This window comes from Hyposmocoma kahamanoa, unplaced genomic scaffold (assembly GCF_003589595.1).
Source record: "Hyposmocoma kahamanoa isolate Upper Pololo Valley unplaced genomic scaffold, ASM358959v1 232, whole genome shotgun sequence".
NCBI lineage: Eukaryota > Metazoa > Arthropoda > Insecta > Lepidoptera > Cosmopterigidae > Hyposmocoma > Hyposmocoma kahamanoa.
This window is the reverse complement of record NW_020653750.1, coordinates 1,971,943-1,992,231: the sequence shown is the minus strand read 5'-3', so window position 1 is coordinate 1,992,231 and position 20,289 is coordinate 1,971,943. Positions and strand designations below refer to the sequence as shown.

At 36.3% G+C, this 20,289-nt stretch overlaps 1 protein-coding gene across 6 annotated transcripts in view; it reads right to left on the bottom strand.

Moving 5' to 3' along the window:
• Positions 1 to 16,649, bottom strand: part of LOC113228471 (nuclear pore complex protein Nup214-like) — a 33,277-nt gene extending 16,628 nt beyond the window's left edge. For 3 of the 6 annotated variants that reach the window (XM_026461785.1, XM_026461786.1, XM_026461789.1), the window contains exons 1-13: positions 16,422 to 16,497; positions 16,090 to 16,228; positions 15,403 to 15,569; positions 14,502 to 14,671; positions 10,294 to 10,511; positions 9,063 to 9,183; positions 8,296 to 8,383; positions 7,663 to 7,765; positions 7,049 to 7,202; positions 5,872 to 6,082; positions 2,309 to 2,417; positions 1,184 to 1,284; positions 240 to 443 (exon numbers count right to left, since the gene is read on the bottom strand). In XM_026461785.1, coding sequence (XP_026317570.1) covers positions 240 to 443; positions 1,184 to 1,284; positions 2,309 to 2,417; positions 5,872 to 6,082; positions 7,049 to 7,202; positions 7,663 to 7,765; positions 8,296 to 8,383; positions 9,063 to 9,183; positions 10,294 to 10,511; positions 14,502 to 14,671; positions 15,403 to 15,569; positions 16,090 to 16,228; positions 16,422 to 16,460 — 1,824 coding nt within the window. In that variant the 5' untranslated portion in view covers positions 16,461 to 16,497. Of the gene's footprint in view, positions 1 to 239; positions 444 to 1,183; positions 1,285 to 2,308; positions 2,418 to 5,871; positions 6,083 to 7,048; positions 7,203 to 7,662; positions 7,766 to 8,295; positions 8,384 to 9,062; positions 9,184 to 10,293; positions 10,512 to 14,501; positions 14,672 to 15,402; positions 15,570 to 16,089; positions 16,229 to 16,421; positions 16,498 to 16,640 lie in introns of those variants that run through there. The other 3 variants (XM_026461787.1, XM_026461788.1, XM_026461790.1) reach the window with 3 other exon arrangements.
• Between the last annotated feature and the right edge of the window lie 3,640 nt (positions 16,650 to 20,289).

Sequence of the window (20,289 nt, the reverse complement as noted above, 5' to 3'; positions counted from 1 at the left end):
AAATAAATTGATTTTTTTTGCAACTTCCGCCTGCAACTAACTTAATTCACGTTTGCGCTGCTTCATTGTTTTTTGTTATTTTATTTTTTGTTTTACTTTTGCTTTGTCTTTTTTTTTATTATTTTTTTGTATATTTTTGTGTTGTGGCGTTGTAATAAACGGTTTCGGAAGTTTTAAAGTTTCGCTTAAAGAGCATTTATTCGTATTGTCAGTGTGCGTACTTTAACAACAAAATTTACCTTAATCTGCATTTCTTGACTAGCGACGAGAAATTTATAGAGCTCCAATTGGAAATCGTTAACTTCTTTCACAAGCATGTTCCTCAATTCCTGATCAGCTTTCAGTTTGTTGGCTCTTTCTTGTTCAGCTTTGCGCGCTGCATTCATGTCAGGTGTTGGCTGAGATTGCACTGACGGCGGTGGAGGTTTCAGGTTTAGCTGAACCTGTTATAAGAACGAAATTAAATTGCGAAATAATTTGTACAATGTTCAATAAAATTGCAGAGGCTGGTAATTTAGGTGCATTTAAAATAATAGTTTATGCATTATTACTTAGCAATCTTTGAGATAACCTCTATACAGGTTTTTTTTATTTCATAATATTTTATGGGGTGATTCCAACAACAACAAATGGAGTAACTATTACCATGGAACCTATTTAAAAATTTGCTTTCCTATATTTCATACATTTTGGACGAATAGATGTGATAACACTTAGTATATTTCATTATGATTTGATAAAATATACTAAATTATGTTATGAATAACGATGTGAGGTAGTAAAAGTTATTTGAGGCTATCAGCGCAAAAGTGGTGCAGCCCACATTTTTTTTCTCTATAATATTACTTTAAATGGTACTAAAGTACATAATTATGTTATTAAATAATATGAAATAAAAATGTCACCAATAAATGAAATGTAATAACGTACTATAGCTGTGTGCTTCCCGTTTTTTATTGAAACCACTCGATATCATCCAGTGCATACCGTGGATAAACAAAAGGATAAAACCAAGTCAGTCAGTTTTATAACGATCACAGATCCACTTGAGAAACGTGCCTATTGTGGCAAATTCTCGTTATTTGGTGAAGTACACGTTGCATTTCAGATATATACAAATATAGAACATAAAAAGTACGTGTTTTTGACAACCAAAATCATAAGGCATCAAAAGCATACTAACCTGAGGAGCTGGGTTAAATAGCGATGGTGAAGCAGCCACAGGAGGTGCCGACTTCACTTCAACCGGTTTTGGCTTTTGTTCAACCTTCGGCTGGGCGGATGCTGAAAAGCGAATTTTAAAAAAGATTAATACAAAATAAGCCAAAGAAATGTAAAATATTTAAAAAAATGTGTTTTATTTTCTCAAATTTTCAATAACGTGACCGCAAATAGTAAACAAGAACTTAAATATCATCTTCAGCATCAGACTACTATGAAGTAATTAAACAGTATACCGAAGATTATTTGTAATCTTATAGTGAATCTATCCATTTAACAATCCATATGGTGGAGTGTCGCAAACTCCTTGGTTACACTTTCGCTGTTTTTGTTTAGCTAGAAGCATCGTGTATATAGCCAAAGTTAGAAGCCAGCTAGTTCTGCCAATCAAGTCACGGGATCGTTCCTTCTATCCTCTAAGCTTCTACCAACAAGTATATCACGATTAATAGACAATGCCAGCGTGCAACCCCTACTATTAAAGCAAGGAGTTCGCAATATGGAGAAATAAAAAAGGCAAAACTGAATATTAGTCAATTAAAAAAATAATAATATACAGGGTGTCCCACATCTACGCGACACGAAGCCAAAATTATATAGTAGATAAAAAAGGAAAAATCTTTATTTTATTTTTAAAAGTAAGTAACATTGTAAGTATTGTACATATATTCTGTAATTGAACGGTGTTTCATTAATTTAAAATGTTATGTTACTTAAAACGAATTAACAATTGACACTTTCGATTGGCATCACAAAAACACAGAATATTTCTTTTTCACATTTGATTGGTTCGATTCCCAGACTAGACTAGCAACTATAAAAAAATCTTTGAAAGCATTATTACTTACTTTTACAAATATTTGTTATTGTACACGAACAATAAATTGACCCTTATATTCTTACTCTACTCTAGATATATGAAACGGAGTTATTTATCCATCCACATAAAAATATATCAAATTGTTTAACTGTAAAGTGAATAAGTCTAAATATTTATTTCATACTATATATTGTACCACGCTAAATTCTTTAAAAGGAAACATAATATCTTTCTAGTCCATTCTACTGCATAAATGAAAAGGTTTACCTGCAGAAAGAGCTTGTCCAAATTGCGACTGTGCCGCCGAAAAAATACTCGTAGGAACACCAAACATTGTATTTTGTGTGGTTTGAATCGGTTGAGTTATGGCCTGCGGCTAGAATGGTAACAAATCATGAGTTTTTAATGAATACTTAGATAACAGACGTCTTAAATGTGCTATAGAATGCAAAGTACTATTCTACTGCCCCGTGCGTATGTAACGAGAGATTTTCCAGTATAATAACAACATAATATAAGAATTATACGAGAAAGTTATTTTCATCGTTCGTTACATTATAATACATTTTGAGATACTGATATTTTTGGTATCTTATTGATCAGATTTAAGATAAGCATCCACAGCAAACTATTTAGTAGTAATGATGCCGCTTAGTGGCGTAATGGGCCGAGTCTGCCTGCGAAGCCTGGGGTCGCGCGGTCTTGAGTTTACATCCCAATTAATTTTTTTAGTTTTATGTACAAATATGTTTAAGCACCTATGGTTTTACTACTCGTATTTGGTTGAAAAATGTGTTTTTTTTTTGTTTATTTTATTTATTTGGGAAACATACAGCATCATATAATATATTTCATTATAACACGTATGGGGTGTAAGGGGCGCCACCCAACACCTACGATGCTCAATAGCCAACCTCACCTGCACGCGGACACGATAGCCCTGAAATCCGGCAACTTGTTCTACTTCAGGGAAGGTGAGCGCAGTCCCAGGGTGGTGTCGGGTTTGTCGTCAACAAATGGATGGAGATGGAGGGATGCGTACCCTATACTCAGAGTATCCATGCGCTACTCGCTGAAGGTCATACAGGTCTACGCACCGATCTCGACACACCCAGATGAGGAGGTAGAGGCTATGTATGAGGACATCAGTCAAGCCTGCATACCTCCCAAACACACTTCAATGTTGTCATAGGGGACTTCAACGCCAAACTGGGCAGTCGAACGGTTGATGAGACGTGAGTGGAAAAATTTGGTTATGGGCATCGAAATGCCAAGGGCCAAAGGCTGGCCGACTTTATGAAAAAGGAGGGACTCTTTATGATGAAGTCCTTCTTCCAAAAACTGCCTCAAATGAAATGCACCTGGTTAAGTCCCGATGGTGTCACAAGGAATGAGATAGACTTTATATTGACCGACAAGAGAGATATTCAACAATGTTTTGGTGATCAATAGGGTGAAAACTGCCTCTACAACGGTGCCATTTGCACATTGACTATCGATACATCGAAGTGTTTGTACTGACGCCACTATGTCAGTTCGACTCTAGGACCAGTGCTCAAGGTCTATCCAATAGCAAAGAGGAGTGCGACAGGGAGACGTAATTTCTCCGAAACGTTCACCACTGCATTGGACGCCTTCAAGTTACTGAACTGGAAAGGACTCGGCGTCAAAACATCAATGGCGAGTACATCACTCACCTTCGATTTGCTGACGATATTGTGGTCATGGCAGAATCGTTGAAAGAGCTTGGCACCATGCTCGGTGACCTCAATAGATTCCCAGCAGGTGGGCCTAAAAATGAACATGGACAAGACGAAACTTATATCGTATGTCCATGTCGTATCCAGCCCAATAACAGTGGGAACCTCTACTCTCGAAGTTGTTAACGAGTATGTCTACCTCGGACAAACCGTCCAATTAGGCAGGGCCAACTTCGAGAAAGAGGTCAATCGTCAAATCCGACTCGGTTGAGCAGCTTTCGGGAAGCTCCGGGATGTCAACTCGTCCGCAACAACGCAGTCCTTGAAGACAAAAGACTTCGAGCAGTGCGTGTCGCCAGCGATGACCTACGGCTCTGAGACGTGATGGCTTACTATGGGCCTCATAAAAAAGCTCAAAGTCACTCAACGAGCTATGGAGCGAGCAATGCTCGGCATTTCTCTACGTCAGGGGTTCCCAAACTTATTTTGTCTACTGCCCACTTTGAGAATAAATTATTTGTTAGCGCCCCCATTTTTTCACCTACTTAAAAACCACTATAACTTCAAATTAAATTAATTATTGTGAGCTAGATTAGCGGAGATTAAACATTCATTCTAAACGAGACCTTTACTATAACCCGCAAGAATTAACTTGAGGCCTGAGCGCAGTAGGTAGTACACAACGGCGCTCAGGTCTCAAGTTAACTCTTACGGGCTACACCTGCCAATGAGAATGATTATTGAAACGCAACTTTATATTATTCAGACAGAGTATCTTTTATTCAAAATAACATAGTATATAAAAGAAACATAATCGATTCTAATATAAAAACTAATGTGAAGGATGAATCTGACGCAGTTTAATAAGTTTATTGTTATCAGTTTCCAGTTTACTCAAGAACAGCCGCAAGTCACCACGTTCGGTAACATGCAAACGATTTCTCTTTTTAATAAGCAACGTTGTCATAGCACTAAAACCACGTTCACTATGTTCAGCAGTGGACGTCTTCCAGCTGATATGGTGATGATTATGACATATGAAACAAACACTAGTCAAAACAGTTTCCACTGATGTTCAGAATTAGTTACATTATGCATTGGATAGACAAATTTGTACATGGCTATATATAACCAGGCAACAACTATAATAATATATAAACATAATAATTACCACTAAGCAACAAATTATATATCGCTTTTAATTATAATTTATATGTATTGAATATAACGATGTTAAACTACTATGTCATTCAATTATTTTATGTGAAATCACTCCACTAGTATGTTACAATTCTTATTAATACAAAGATCGTACGGTAAGAAAAATTCCTTCGATCGATTAATTATGGTAGTAAAAGCTTCCTAATGTCATTTTATTATTTAATCCTTTTTAGCCTATGTTATAACTATTTAAGTGTAATATTCGGTAAGTACTCGTTGTCTATAGTAAAGTTTTTTTTTTCTGTATTGATTAATATTGTAATGACTGTTTGTACATACCAAAACAAATTAAAAAAATTCCAATTTATAATTTAATTCCAACATGATAAGTTGCCTAGGTATGATCGGAAATGTATTTTGCAAGAAATCAAATAATTTAATTCACAGTATTAGGCTTTCAAAAATTTGCAATCAATCTCGTGTCGGTTTGAAATGAATGCATTACATATTTATACATAAACATGCTTCACACTCTTTTATCATTGGGATAGACAACTTTCCACTTGCTATAATTCTGACAAATCCTTTCGTCTCATCAACACGCATCAGTGTTTTTTCAGGATGACCTTATTTTGGTCGTGCTAAATTCGCCTTGATCGGGCCGTACGAACTTGCCCTTAATGCAACTCAAGATATCTCATTGTTATACAGTCAATTTGCCTTGGCTTTACAGTTTGGGGCAGTTCTTATTATATGTACGAGTAGCATAAGAGTTATATTTAAAAATTAAGCGTGACGCTGAGCCTGTTGTTGACACACATCACATCAAATACAAGCGATTGCAAAGACAGTCGAAGTAAATAAAAAATATGTTTCACCCAATCACAATGATCTCATAAAAAAATGTCAAAGTTGATACACGGAAAGATTCCTACATGAACAAATTTAAGTAAATAAAAATGAAGGTACCTTTGAGGGTACATGTTGCACCACAGGCTTTGGTATAACAGGTTGTGGTGCAACAGGTTGTGGCGTAACTGATTGTGGCATAACAGGTTGTGCTGCAACGGGTTGTGGTTCAGTTGGTTGTGGTAAAGTTGGTTGCGGTGCAGCTGTTTGAGGCGCCGGTGTCGGAGCTACGGAAGTAGTTGTCGGTTCAGGTACGTCACTAGGCAGTTCACTGCATAACAAATAAATAAAATATAAATGTTAGATACATATTTTCTTCTTCATCTACTCTTTTGTCTTTTTTTATGATACCAAATGACGGGACGAACAAGTAGTGCGTCTGGTGGTAAGCGACACGGCTGTCCATAACAGTTGCAGTGCCGCGGCAAATTCGAATATTTTTCACTTCCGATAGAAAGTGTTCTGGGTGTGATTATCATTTATTTGGAAACCTCGAAGCCAAGACGTATACTTTGGCCAGACAGCTGGTGTCCTACCTGATGCGGAGCACTTTCCTATGTGATATTCACCAAATTCTTCCCATTATTATTCCCCTACATTAATTTTACGCACCCGCTCTTTTTCTATGTCAAAAATGACGTCAAAAAGCAGAAAATTGACAGGTATGGCGGGCATCTCGGAAAATGGCGGAATCAAAATTTCAACCGCAGATTCGTATTTTAGGGCTTAAATTTCAATCGAAGCACTTTTTTTCAGAACCGTAAGGTTCGAGGACACATTTATGAAAAAAAAAACCGACCTCAAAAGTGCGTGGAAGTACATCTATTTGTCAAGTTTTATAGAAATCGGTTACCGGAAAATACGTGAAACCGGATATATCCATAGTTTGCAAACTCTAGAGGTTGAATATTTTCTTCAAATGTAAATGGGACCACTACCGAGGTACCTTCTTTACAACAAAAAAAAAAGAATCAACAAAATCGATTCACAAATGCCGGCAGTTATCGAGTAGCATACATACAAAAAAGTCTAATTGAGTACATCCTTCTTTTTTTTAAGTCGGTTAAACATATGAGACTTTTTTGTTATTTTCGAATGGTAATGCTACATATATATAATGCTATACATATACGTATATTGTATACAGATATGTGTATTTTGGCATTTATACTACACATAAAGTTTGTAGTACAGAAATACTAACAACAACATAAGTACATAACTACCAACACCATACCTAGTCATTGAAGTCCCGGGTAGAGCAAATTGCTGTGGCGGTGTGCACAGTGCAGGAGCATCTTTCTTCAAGTTAATGACGTTGAATATCGTCAATAAACCCGTCTGCGATAGCACCAGAAGTAGGGGCATGTGGGGCAGCATCTCATTTTCACCTAATATAAAGATTATATTAATGACTATGACAAATTCATAGCGAAAGCTCAACAAAGCTCTAATAAAAGGTTAACCAAAGCAACTAGCTTAAAAGATCGGATGAGACAATTACACTAATTAGATTTTGGCCCACTAGATAACTCACTGTTCTGCAGTGCCATACAAACGCAACGCAATTTGGTTTTATTAAAACTCCGTTTTTAACAAATTTTCGATGCTTATAGGGTTCACTATGCAATTTAATCGTTTTACCTATTGCCATAGCAAATCACTGATTGAAGGGCAGATTATAATATGTGAGTGGTCTTTAGTAATTTCTTTATGATCGACGCTACCTACCTTAGCTATATTAAGTTTCTTTAACATGCCAAATGTGTTGCCAGTCGTAGCATAAGATCATAAGTCTCTGGTACCTGATTTTGCACTGGCTGGCTTTCGGGTAGAGTAATTGTCACTTACCCCAAGGCAACTGATGTAAGGCGCAAGTGTCGATACATAATCCAACTGGATAGTTCTCTATTTTCTTATCCGTTAGTGGTAATTCTGGCCTTGCTTCGTCACTCTGAAATAATGCAAGTTTTTATCATTGATACAAAGGAACAACACAAAGAAAAATTTCTTCGATCTGACTATAAACGAATCAGCGTCTGTTCCCACACAGGGGCAACCGTTCTTACCAAATGAGCTGAATCAGGTCAATATAAAAAAGGCGTTAGTGACTTTAGGGTCCACTGAAAATCAGCGTCACGGCCTTTCCTGGCGGTGACATTAGCTGAGTAGATCCTTTTACATATGCCACAGCTGCACACATGACATCTACTTAGTAAACAATATTGTTGACTATCTTTGTCGTCATTACCTATTACTAAGATTTTATTTTTAATTGATTTTATTTAAATTTTTTGGTTATTCTATTTTAGTTTTGTTTTAATTGAGCTTTATCTTTTTTTTCTATTCTAATTTAAGAAAAAGTTACGAAAACAAAGTTCACAGTTCATAGTTGCAAATAGTGTGACCACCCATGGGAGTTTTTGGATCTATTACAGATTACAATCACAAATGAAAAATAACGAATTTTGCCTATATGCGTACTTGACACCATTGATACCAATTTGCTCCATCAGTAGAACCAAGAGTTGCAATTTCCATACTGTTTGATGAGGCCGTGAGGATCAAATTCCTGAAATATAATTTGTTTTATGTATAGTAGTCATTAATCTTGTATTCAAATACAATCTCAGTTTGCAAAAAGCGGAAAGTTACTTAGATGGTTCATAAATGATAATTGTAATCTGGTTAGTTTTATTTTTAAATAAGAATATTAGTTTTAATTATTAGTTATATAAGTGATGCACCCTAACAATCAAACTTGAAAGTTGGTTTGATGTTTCTCAATTGCGTTTTTCAAAAGCACAAATTTCTGAATTCCAGAACTTGAAATGCAAAGAATTGTTTTCACAATGAATTATTGACAACCTTCAATCTTGATGGTCAGGACTACAGGTAGTCATACATCGCTTTTAAGACGGACAGTGCGTAATAATAATAATAAATGCAAAAATCGGTGTTGTTCAATACTAAAGTCCCTGACCCCGGCCCCGACTGTGCCATTGCTGGGGATTATCACCTCTCCCATTTAAAAAATCAAAACTTATCTTTTAGATCATGCGAGGGTGAAAAAAATTATATCCGAAATAATAATAAGAAATTAATTTATATTTGTCAATATACAAACACAGGTTTTATAATATTGCTGCAAAACATATGGTAGCATTAGACCGCCCCATTTCATAGCAATACCTAACTTTCATTTCACATAAGACTACGAGAAAGGATGTATTTGAGAGTTAAATATGTACCATTGTGGTAATCCCTGCAGATAGTAATAACAAGGTCTGTTAGACCCCATGCTGTAACAAATGTCCTCATAATTGAGACACGTTGATGGTCCAGCCTTTGGTGTGTTTACTATTGTCACTGCTGAAAAAGTAAATAAAATAAAACATATGGACACAGTTCTTATCATTGAATCCTTATTGTTCATATACTTTATTAATTTATATCCTGCTATATAAATTCGGCTGTCATTTTGAAAAAATGTTTAAAATTTTATCAAAGTCTTGAAATCCGTTTTGAAATGTTTGTCTATAAACGAATTAACTTGTGTCCCTATTTTAATACATAATAGTACTAGGCCTTTTTAACTAACACATGAGAGAGAAAAAGAGTTGTCCCCTGACTAACTTGGAATACAAATACAAAATGCTTTATTTCTCTCAGAAACCCTTTCCCTCTGTGCTGGGTTAATATCAATAAAAAAAATACAGTTTTTGGCTTGAAGACCTGCCATCAGTAGACCAGACCAGATCAGACGAGTTGGAAGATATTATATAGAGTGTCCAGTGTCATATCTTCCCTGAATTACACAGCACATGGGCTATTTTGAGTCTCCAAATAGAGTTTATCCGCTGCCAAAAATTTCTCATTCAACAAAATTCCAAAATTCCAATATTTTAGTTCAGAAAAAAATTATAGCTGTTTTAAGGGCATTTAAAATTTTCTTAAGCTACGATTGCATTTTGGAAAAGCGGCAAAGATATATAAATAGTGGTTACGCTGGTTATAATCACATTAGCAAAAATTTTTTTATTATTATTAATTTAATTTGCACGAGCTGTTCGGTGACGGAAAATGCAGTGCAATGCATTTGCAAAGCAATTTAATTATGTGCGTTAAGTTCTCAATCCACAATCGACCAGCGTGGGAACTACAGCCCCAGCCCTCTCATTGTGAGAGGCAGTCCCCTGTACCCAGCAGTGGGACTATATATACTCTATTATTATTTTATAAAGTAATAATAATTTTTGTAATTTAAATGTAAAATAAAAATCAAAGAAGTTTGAAGTAAGTTTTCTCCAAAACAATACAAAATTAGCACACAGGAATTCCCATCACTTCACTCGAAATATCTGGTCTGACAGGATTTTTAAATACTATCCATTTCACAACAGATAGCAAATAGTTGTGCATCCTAACTCATTGCCCCACATACTGTTGCTGCAAAATAAAATGGTTCAAAGAAATGGTTACCAATGCCATTATTTTCAGTATTCGAAGCTTTCTTATATACAACAGCAAACTGAAAAGTTGATATCCAGTATATAGCAAGAGCTTCTATAGGGGCTCCTTCAAAGATATTTGGTGCTGCTACATTCTTGGCAAGTGTCAAATCTGGTTTGTATTGACTAAGTGTCCCATCGCTGTTTCCTGTTACCAGCTGTTTGCCTTTTGGACTCCAGCAAATGCATCTGTGAACAACAATCTATTTGAGATAACAGGCCAGTTTAATAAACTACAAGTAGCTATAGGCTGTCTTTTTTGAAGATGGAGTAAAATGACAGTTCATTGTGCAAAAGTGTTGCCTGCTTGCAAGCAGCTAGTGATTGCAGTTGATAAATATTATATCGACTATCGACTGAACGTCATTTACGCTTATGAAATAAATAGCCGAATTTATTTGATTTCATTCATAATCGGCCTATTATTCGTCCAACTGCTGGACACGGGTTCATTTGGGTTGTTCATTTTTGTGTGTATAAAAAATACAAATAGGAGACAAAAATTTTCATTTCAATTTAATATACATAATCAAATCCACCTGTCATTATTAAAATGTGTATGACAAATTGATTTTGATACTAGTAGACCAACTGTCAAAATAAAAATAAACAACACAATAACACAATTAGTAATCATTAGAACGTTGTGACATTTACAATATGGTAGATTTTTCACAAAATTGTACCTATTTTCGATAAACTCGACAACAATTACATACATGACTATTTCAAATTTTAATGAAAACAGGCAACCCCACAAAAGTAATTTTACTCCATCTTCAAAAAAGGCAGGCTATAAGGTTGGATACACAATGCACAAATTCTGACAATATATCTAGGGTCAGCGGACTAAAGCACAAGTCAAAATCCAACATCATTCATTTAAATTAATATCTATCTAATAAGATCTACTGGCAAAAGCACGTAAGTCAAATTCACTTGTTACTTCATAAATTTCGAACTTTATTCTAGAGGTTATTTATTTAACTTCCAACAACACAAAAAATATATAATTATATTTTTTGTGTTGTTGGAAGTATATAACCGACCGTAAAATATACATTGACAAACTACACCAGAGCCTGGGGGAACCGGTAGCACCGGGAAGACTGCTGGACACAGCACAGATAGAAACACAGGTTACAGAACTGACATCAAACATATTGAGCAGCTATAACTCCGCATGCCCACTGAGTGAATCTGCCCCGCGGCAAGGCCAACACTGGTGGGGGCCTGAGCTTGAAAGGCTACGCAGAAGGGTAAGGAGACGCTTCAATAGAGCAATGAACACATGCGCGGATGAGGACTGGGAAAACTACAAGACGGCCAAATCCAAGCTAAAAAAGCGCATACGATTCAGGAGCACCGCGTCATGGCGAGGCTACTGCGGGAACATCACGTCTTGTGCACAAGCGAACAGAATAAGGAAAATCCTAGGCAACTCAAATTCAACTGAGCTAGGTTCAATACGCAAAATAGACAACACATACACAACTTCCCCTGCGGACACGGAGAGAACCCTACTGGAAGCACATTTCCCAGGATGTAGGTTCGTATAAGACGAAAGGTGCGAAGAAATGAACTACAATACATCGATCCATAACTGGCGATACGCTGAACAAGTAGTAACATACGAAAAGACAAAATGGGCAGTAAACACCTTTAAACCGTACAAAGCTCCGGGCCAAGATGGAGTATTCCCCGCACTCCTACAATGGGGCGGGGACACACTGGTCCAGCACCTGGTCAACATCTTTCAGGCCTGTCTAGCGTTCAGCTATGTGCCCTACAGCTGGCGAGAGGTAAAAGTCATATTTATACCGAAACCAGGTAAAAACGACTACACTGACGCGAAGTCCTTCAGACCAATCAGCCTCACATCGTTCTTCTTGAAAACATTAGAAAGGTTATGTGACAGAGAACTGAGGGATGGAGCGCTTAAGAACATACCACTACACGGAAACCAACATGCATACAGTCAAGGCAAGTCCACTGAATCGGCCCTACATGCCGTTGTGGGGAAGATAGAAGTGGCCCTCAAAGACAAAGCAATCTGCCTAGGCACCTTTATCGACATTGAAGGAGCCTTCGATAAAACCAACTTCTCCAGCATACAATCAGCACTGAGGAGACACGAAGTGGATGAAGTGCTCATCAGCTGGATTAGCAACATGCTAAAATTAAGAACTATAAAAACAACAGCAAATAAGACCCCATGACGGACAACAAAGACGGAACTAGTAATGTTTACAAACAAAAGACTACTGGGTAACTACCTACTACCCAAACTCTTCAGTACAGAACTACAGATATCAACCGAAGTCAAGTACTTGGGAGTAATACTGGACAACAATTTTCTTTTCTTTCTTTTAATTTTTCTTTCTTTTAATGGAGTTGAATTGGAACAAGCATCTGGACAACAAAATTAAAAAAGCCACTATCACCTTCTGGCAGTGCCATAGAATGGTAGGTAAACAATGGGGACTCTCACCCAAAATAACACTATGGCTCTACACAGCGGTGATAAGACCCATGATCAGTTACGGCGCGATAGTATGGTGGCCACGAACCAAACTGACGACCGCAACCGACAAGCTGGACAAATTCCAAAGACTGGCTTGCATGGCAACGACCGGCTGCATGAGGACAACTCCGACTGCGGCCCTCGAAGCGATGCTGGACCTGCGACCCTTCCCAATGTTCATCAGACAGGAAGCGGCGTCAACAGCAGTACGTCTAAACAGAACCGGCCTTTGGAAGCACATGAGGACCCCACATACAGAAATCCTTTATATAATAAGATATAAAGATACAATTGATATATTGATACAATTATATATATAAGATACAATTGTTTGAAGATCCAAATGAAGGACTGAACCCCAGAGAGGTCCGCGTTTTCACCGATGGATCTAAAACAAATTCAGGAACAGGTACTGGGGTATTCTCAGAAGACCTCAATATCAGGATATCAACACCGCTTGGTGACCACAACACAGTATTCCAGGCTGAATGCATGGGCATCAAGTTGGCGGCAGAAGCAATCATAGCGAGAAGAGTAAAGAACCACTCCATTCGAATACTCTCTGACAGTATGTCAGTACTTCAAGCACTGAACAGCTATGACATAAACTCAGGACTCATTTATGAATGCCATCAAGCACTCATGGAGGTATGTATACAAAACCACTTAACTCTACAGTGGATTAAAGGACACAGCGGCTCACGTGGCAATGACGCAGCAGATGAACTAGCCAGAAAAGGGTCGGAGACGGACGCAGTAGGTCCAGAACCCATAGTGTCCCTCCCCTACCAATGGTCCAGAACAACTATACACAAAGGTACAAAAACTTCACATAATAATACATGGACCACCCTTACTTACCCTTGGTTTGTAGACAGGCGAGGGAAGCACCCCCAACGCTCAATGCCAGTCTATCACGAATATTAATTAAACTCAACAGGCAAGAGCTTTGCAATCTAACTGCCGCCCTAACAGGTCATGGTCCATACAATAAACACCTTTTCAATTTAGGTATCACAGACAGCCCTTTATGCAGAGCGTGCATGGAGGGGGAGGAAACGGCTGCGCACATCCTACTACAGTGCTCCGGCGTGGCCAACTACAGGGCAAAGTACCTTGGAGTGCCAAGGTCGCTCCCCAAAGTCTTCAGCAAACCGAGGAGGCTGCTGAGAATCCTGGAGGAGCTTGGGTGGCACGAGTAGGACCCTGCACCCACCACACGCAAAATAGGCGCCTTGACGTCGAGTTGCGGACACTAGCCCGTTACACCAAGTACCAAGTATATTAACAAATGAAGCACTTTTTTGACTTACGTGCTTTAGTCTGCCGACCCTAGATATATCTTACGCTCACACTCAACATAGCCCCGCACTAGGGAAACCCTGTGTCGCGGGTGCCATGGACACACACATAGACAACCACAAATTACACCCAAACTCACGAGAGAAATAAATGTAGGCCATACAAATATTTCTCCCAGCCCGGGAATCGAACCTGGGACCTCTGCGTGGCAGTCCGGCATGGTAACCGTTCGGCCACGGAGGCAGTTAAATATCATAGACTTATTGCAAGAATGAAATATATATTGTAGTACTTGAGCATTAATATGGAACAGACAAGTACACAAGAACAAAGTAAGTTCTAGAATATCTTACCGAGCTTTCGACTGAGCTTTTTTAATATCTCCACTCGCTACTTGTGCAACCAATAAAGTGCCATCAAAAAACACAATGGCTAAGGTATCGGGTACACATGGGTTCCATTGCAATGCTGACACAAAGGTAGATTGACTGGCATCCAATTTGAAGCTCTTCATGGATACATTCTAAAAAGGATATTTTTATACTTTTGATTTTATCAAACATTTTTAATTGGATGCGTGCTATAATGCAAAAACATTTAATTAATTCTCACAGCAGTTTAGCAAAACATAGTTTTAAATTGTAGAATATGTATTTTCAGATTCTTTTTTCCATTAATCATTTTCAATTGCAACTTGCAGTCTTCTGCAAAAAGAATGTATAGGCCGAAGTTGCTATTACATTGAAGAAAATATTTGCTGTTTATAAGTTTTAAATATTTTCTATCTGTAACAATTGTGAAACCTATATACAGAGTTATTTATAAAATATTAACAACCTTGCAGGACTGTATTACTAATATCATAAACAGCAACTTCAGTCCATGACTTTTAACAACTCATGAGATTTTACTTTTGTAGGAAATTAAAAATTGCTCTAAACAGTCATACGTCTGTGTGGTCCAATGCAAAACGCCAGAGCAGGGGTGGGGATTGTTGGGCAGGACGCCTGCATATTTGAACTTACAACCTTACCACCAAATACATATCTAAAAAGTATGAAATAGTACAACAGCAACCTAATAGTTTATTTTTCATAGGTTAATTATTGTTTTGTAAAAAGTCATAGAATAATATTGTTTATGACATTAATAATATAGTCCTGTGAGATAGTAAGAGTGAGAGAGTAGTTTACAAATAACTCTGCATACATAGATGTAGTAGAAGACAAATGTGCATTTTTGTGGTTATTTTACCTGACCCTGAAAATCAGCAACTCTGTAAACATACAGCACTTGACCCCCAGTGACAACTAACAGCTCCTGGTCGCAGCTTACTGCAATGTGTGTTGGCCTTTCTTGAAGCTTAACCACCATATGCTGGGGATCGCTCTCCCTGTTTATCAAATCTCTCAAGTAATACACTGCAATTTAGAACATAGAAATGTTATTTTCTTTATTTAAACTGTTTGTAAAATTTGGTAAAGCAAGATATGTGTATCCAAGCAATATGTGCACCATACTTTGATTTTAATTTATTATCTAGTCTTATTTCATAAATTTATATAGATTAGATGACAATACAATATTTTAGTAATAATAATAAATACAGTACAAGACCACATGAGACAAATAAACTTTGTCTCAAGTGTTCATATGAAACAAGAGTATGATAGCACTGTGAAAACAAGGCTTTTGTTTGTAATGCTTGTTTTGCACAGATTAGACCTCAATAAACCATGTTTATTTGTATAAATTCTCCTCTCACTTATTGAGAAAGTTATTTTGACTGAGTTCTACAAATGTTATATTATTATAGTCTACAATATGTTAAAAATGCACTAAATTCAACCTGGCAGTGTAGGACTGCTATATTTAAAATTGGCCTGCCCTCCCTTTCACAACAGTCTAATCAAAACAAGCTTATTTGTAGATTGTCTTTACCTGATAACATTCCATTAGGTGATCCAACAAAAACAACACCATATTTGCTACTAGACACTACTAAATTATACCCACGGTTTGAAAGAGGGTTGACAGTATTGAACACTTTGATTTTACGCTGAAGTTTGTACAGCAAGTTCTGGAAGATATAAAATATTATGATAACCACTATTATTAACCTAACGTGAGTCTTAACTGCATAATCTAGGCAATATAGAAATAATTATTACTCAAAGGAACCAAATTACAGTATTTGTTTTCAATACGTTAAATCGATCGAAAAGATGTGGTTGTTAAAATAAAGTATTTATAATAAAAAATAACGTAGGTACCGGTTCATCGACTGCATTTGGCCCAAATTGCACATCCATTTTTGCTGCAGCGCATTTGCTGAATGTGCGTAAGGGACCACGGTAAGTAAATTCTAATTTTACAGACTTGTACTATTCTTATTACGATTTTATTAGATTTCAACACGAACATAAAACCGACAAAATTCCTTACAAATTTTGTGTTTGACATTTTTTTTTTTAATTACATCACAAACTTACTAGGGATGCTAGTAGCAACTCAGAGGCGTTACCACAGTTCACTATACTCAGTAATCACAAGTAGCGTTACTCGTACAGAGTCAAGAACACGTCAAGCTTTACACTTGTCTTCACTACCCAAAAACTGGTAGCTGCGAGTAGAGGTGGGCGTTTCAACGAAAAGCACTTAAAAAAGTCTGCTTTTTAAAATAAGCGCATAAGCACGCTTTTCATTTTAAGCGTAAGCGTTGGTCACTGATCTGTTCTATAGATACTTATTAATTACATTTTTTACAACGTGCCTAAGTTTCAAGTAGCGCCATCTATGTTTCCTAAATAAATTAATTCAACGTTGTAAGCTTTTTTAAACATAAAGTCTATGCGCCTAAACGTTTTTCTAAACGAATTTCTAAGCATCAAACTAAAAATCATATAAGTGAAAAGCTTTTTTAACGTACGTTTAAAAAGCGTGCTTTTACAAGCACGCGTTTTAAACGTACGTTTGTTTGTTAAAAAGTAAGCAGATTTTCCATTTCAACGGTTAACAACTACAAAAGTTTATCAACTTATGTTTTTAAACGCTTTTAAACGCCAAAGAACAAAATGTTAATATAGTAATGTTATGATGTCCTAAATAAAAATATAACTTGTTTTTTACAAAAATACTTACTTACCTTAAAACCTTTAGTGGTCTACTGTTGCGTTTCGCTATCAACACAACAACGTTGCAAGCTTTTTTAACATAAAAGTCTATGCGCTTAAACGTTTTCTAAACGATTTTGTTAGCTTCAAACTAAAAAGCATTTAAAAAAGCACGCTTTTTCTTAAAAAAAGCATGCGTTTGAACGTTTACAAAAATAAGCAGTTTTTCCCATCTCTAGCTGCGAGTGCCCTTGTATAGATGTTGTAAATGGCCAGACCTATCTCGGTTTACAAATAGATCATAACTTTAATTGGAGTAGCCATATAGAATATATTTGTAATAAACTGAGGCAATTTTTGGCTAATATGATAATATTAAAGAAAAGAATCCCCTTTAAAGTCAAACTAATGCTTTACACAACTCGTTAGCAGAATCGTATATTCAGTATGGTTTATGTAGCTACAGTCGTACCTTTAACTCATTCTTAAATAAAATATATAACCTACAAGTTAATATTCTAAGACACATTGTATCAAATAAAATCCGACTTCAAATGAAGGATAATGATATTGGTATTTTTAAACATTGTAGAATCTTACCTGTTTATACCCAATTTAAGTATTTATGTTTTTAAAATCTATGTTTTTTGACAACGATCTTAAACAAGTAATAAATCATCCCGTGTGTACGCGGGCGATGGCTGAGGACCGGTTGCTAACGAGTCGCGCGAATAATGTGTACGGCGAAAGAACATCTACCTTCCTTCTTCCCCGACTTATTAATAAGTTACCACTGGAACTACGAAATACCTTAACAACCATTAATATAAAACATAAACTTAAAGATTACTTTGTACAAAACTTAAAAAAATGTGATGAACATTTAATGTAATAAGATGAATGTATTTACCCAATCCTATTAATTTTAGTAACATATATATTATAGATTATTTATACAAATTACTTAAATATTTACACTTAAATATAAACTTCTGCTAGCATGTTCAAATTTATATTGTGTAGATACAGGTCGCATTATGACAAACCTTAGTGGTTTAAAATGCGATTAGAAACATATTTGTGTATTTTGTCCTTTATACAATAAATAAAAAAATAAAAAAAACTGAATGACTTAAATCCAATTCTATAGGTCATATTCCAGAACTCAATGCTCAAGTCAGGACTTGAGCATGATTTTAGTGCTTGAAATCATACTTAAGTCGTGACTTGAGCATTGAGTAGAGTTCGGCCCCCGTAGTATGGCTACGTATGACAGTCGCGACTCGCGCGATAAAATTGTAATAAGCGCGCGCTATTGGCGATCTCAATCAGATCTAATTTAGATACACACGTACAGTCAAGTGCACGTCAAGCTTGACACTTTGAACTTTTGTTCGTTATTATCGTAAGCGGCATAGGGTTGGATTTAAATCTTAAGTGTCAAGCTTGACGGGCTCTTGACCCTGTACGTGCTGCGGTAAGATAACTGCAGTGCTTTTTTACCGATAAAAAAAACTATTTTTATCTGGTTACGATTTTGGTAATTTTTAATCTAAATAAATAATCGAGGATGGCAATTCAGCTCATTGAATAAGTTCAAGTTTTAAAAATGGCTCGGTCGTTTTGCGCAACGATTTCGCCACAACCCGTTAATGTGTGAAATTATTATTAATAATTTCCATTTTAACTACTGTTGGGTAATTTTCCGAAAAATTTCAAATAGTGGAATTTTTTCGTAAAAAATCCCGATAAATTGGAAGATATAATTCCGAAGGCTCATATAATGTTCTGCGTTTAGAAATATCTTTTAAAGCATTATTTAGCATGAATTATATGACAAGCTTGTTTATTTAGAAATCACTTAGAAAGAAAAACGAGATTCAAAATGATTTTACAACAGCGTCAAAAACCTCCAACAATCTTTTTCCATCCTCTAAGCAACAATCACACCACCACCACCTCTTGTTGGCTCCATCGTTTTCGTTCAGTAACTTCAACTTTTGACAGGTGTCAACGTCAAATGTGGTAGTTAAAAAATAGGAGAAATATTGGAAAAAAATCTGGAAAAATATTTATTTTTCTCGCCTATAGATAATTACTTGATATTTATGTAGTAGATGCTAGCGACATAGTGTCGAATCAAAAATATCGATATTGTACTCATGAGTAGTATCGCATAAAAAGTATCGTACTCATAAAAGTATCGAAACAAAAGTATAGGTACTTTTGTCCTGCAGATTTTCTCTACTTAAAGGCGGAATGAAACACATGAATTTGTCTTTGTTCATCGACGTATGATTTTTAATTAAAACAAATAGTAAAAAAAAATTGATTAATTCAATCAATTGACCAATTCAATCAATCGTCATTTCACATAATTTGTGTTACTTAAATTTTCAATTTCCCACTCCTCTGTACAATTACTCAAAAACAAAAATGTATATGGTGACCATTGACTTATAAATAAATGGACGACGGGTCTAATACAAAAACCACGAAAAAAATGTCCCAAGTCAACCTATTCGAAATTTAAATTGTTATGTCATCGCAGTATCGCGCTGTCCGTAGAACAAATGAAGACTAAAGCGGAGTGTCGCGCTCTGTATACGATTTTAGGGCCTTACAAGTGTGGACACTTTTTAGCGCAGACCCGACGTCCATATAATTGTAAGTCGTATGGTGACGGTCTGTTTCTCGTTTTTGATACAGTATTGCCTGCTTTTTAGAACTAACGTTCTGAAGAAGGGACAAACTTCTTTTAAACAGGCAAATGGTGGCATATAATATACAGCCAAGTAATTTGTGATAAAATTTTCTTATTTAAAAATATCGCTAGGTGCCTTGAATTATAGTATGAGGTGTCATAAGTAGGAATTATTCAAAACGATACGATACTTGTCAAAAAGTACAAATACTTGTAAAAGTATCGAGCACAAAAGTATCGGTATCGGAGGGAAACGCACTCGATACTAAAAAGTATCAATCGAATATCGAAATTTTTCCGTCTACTAGGGACCCGTGTCCCTAG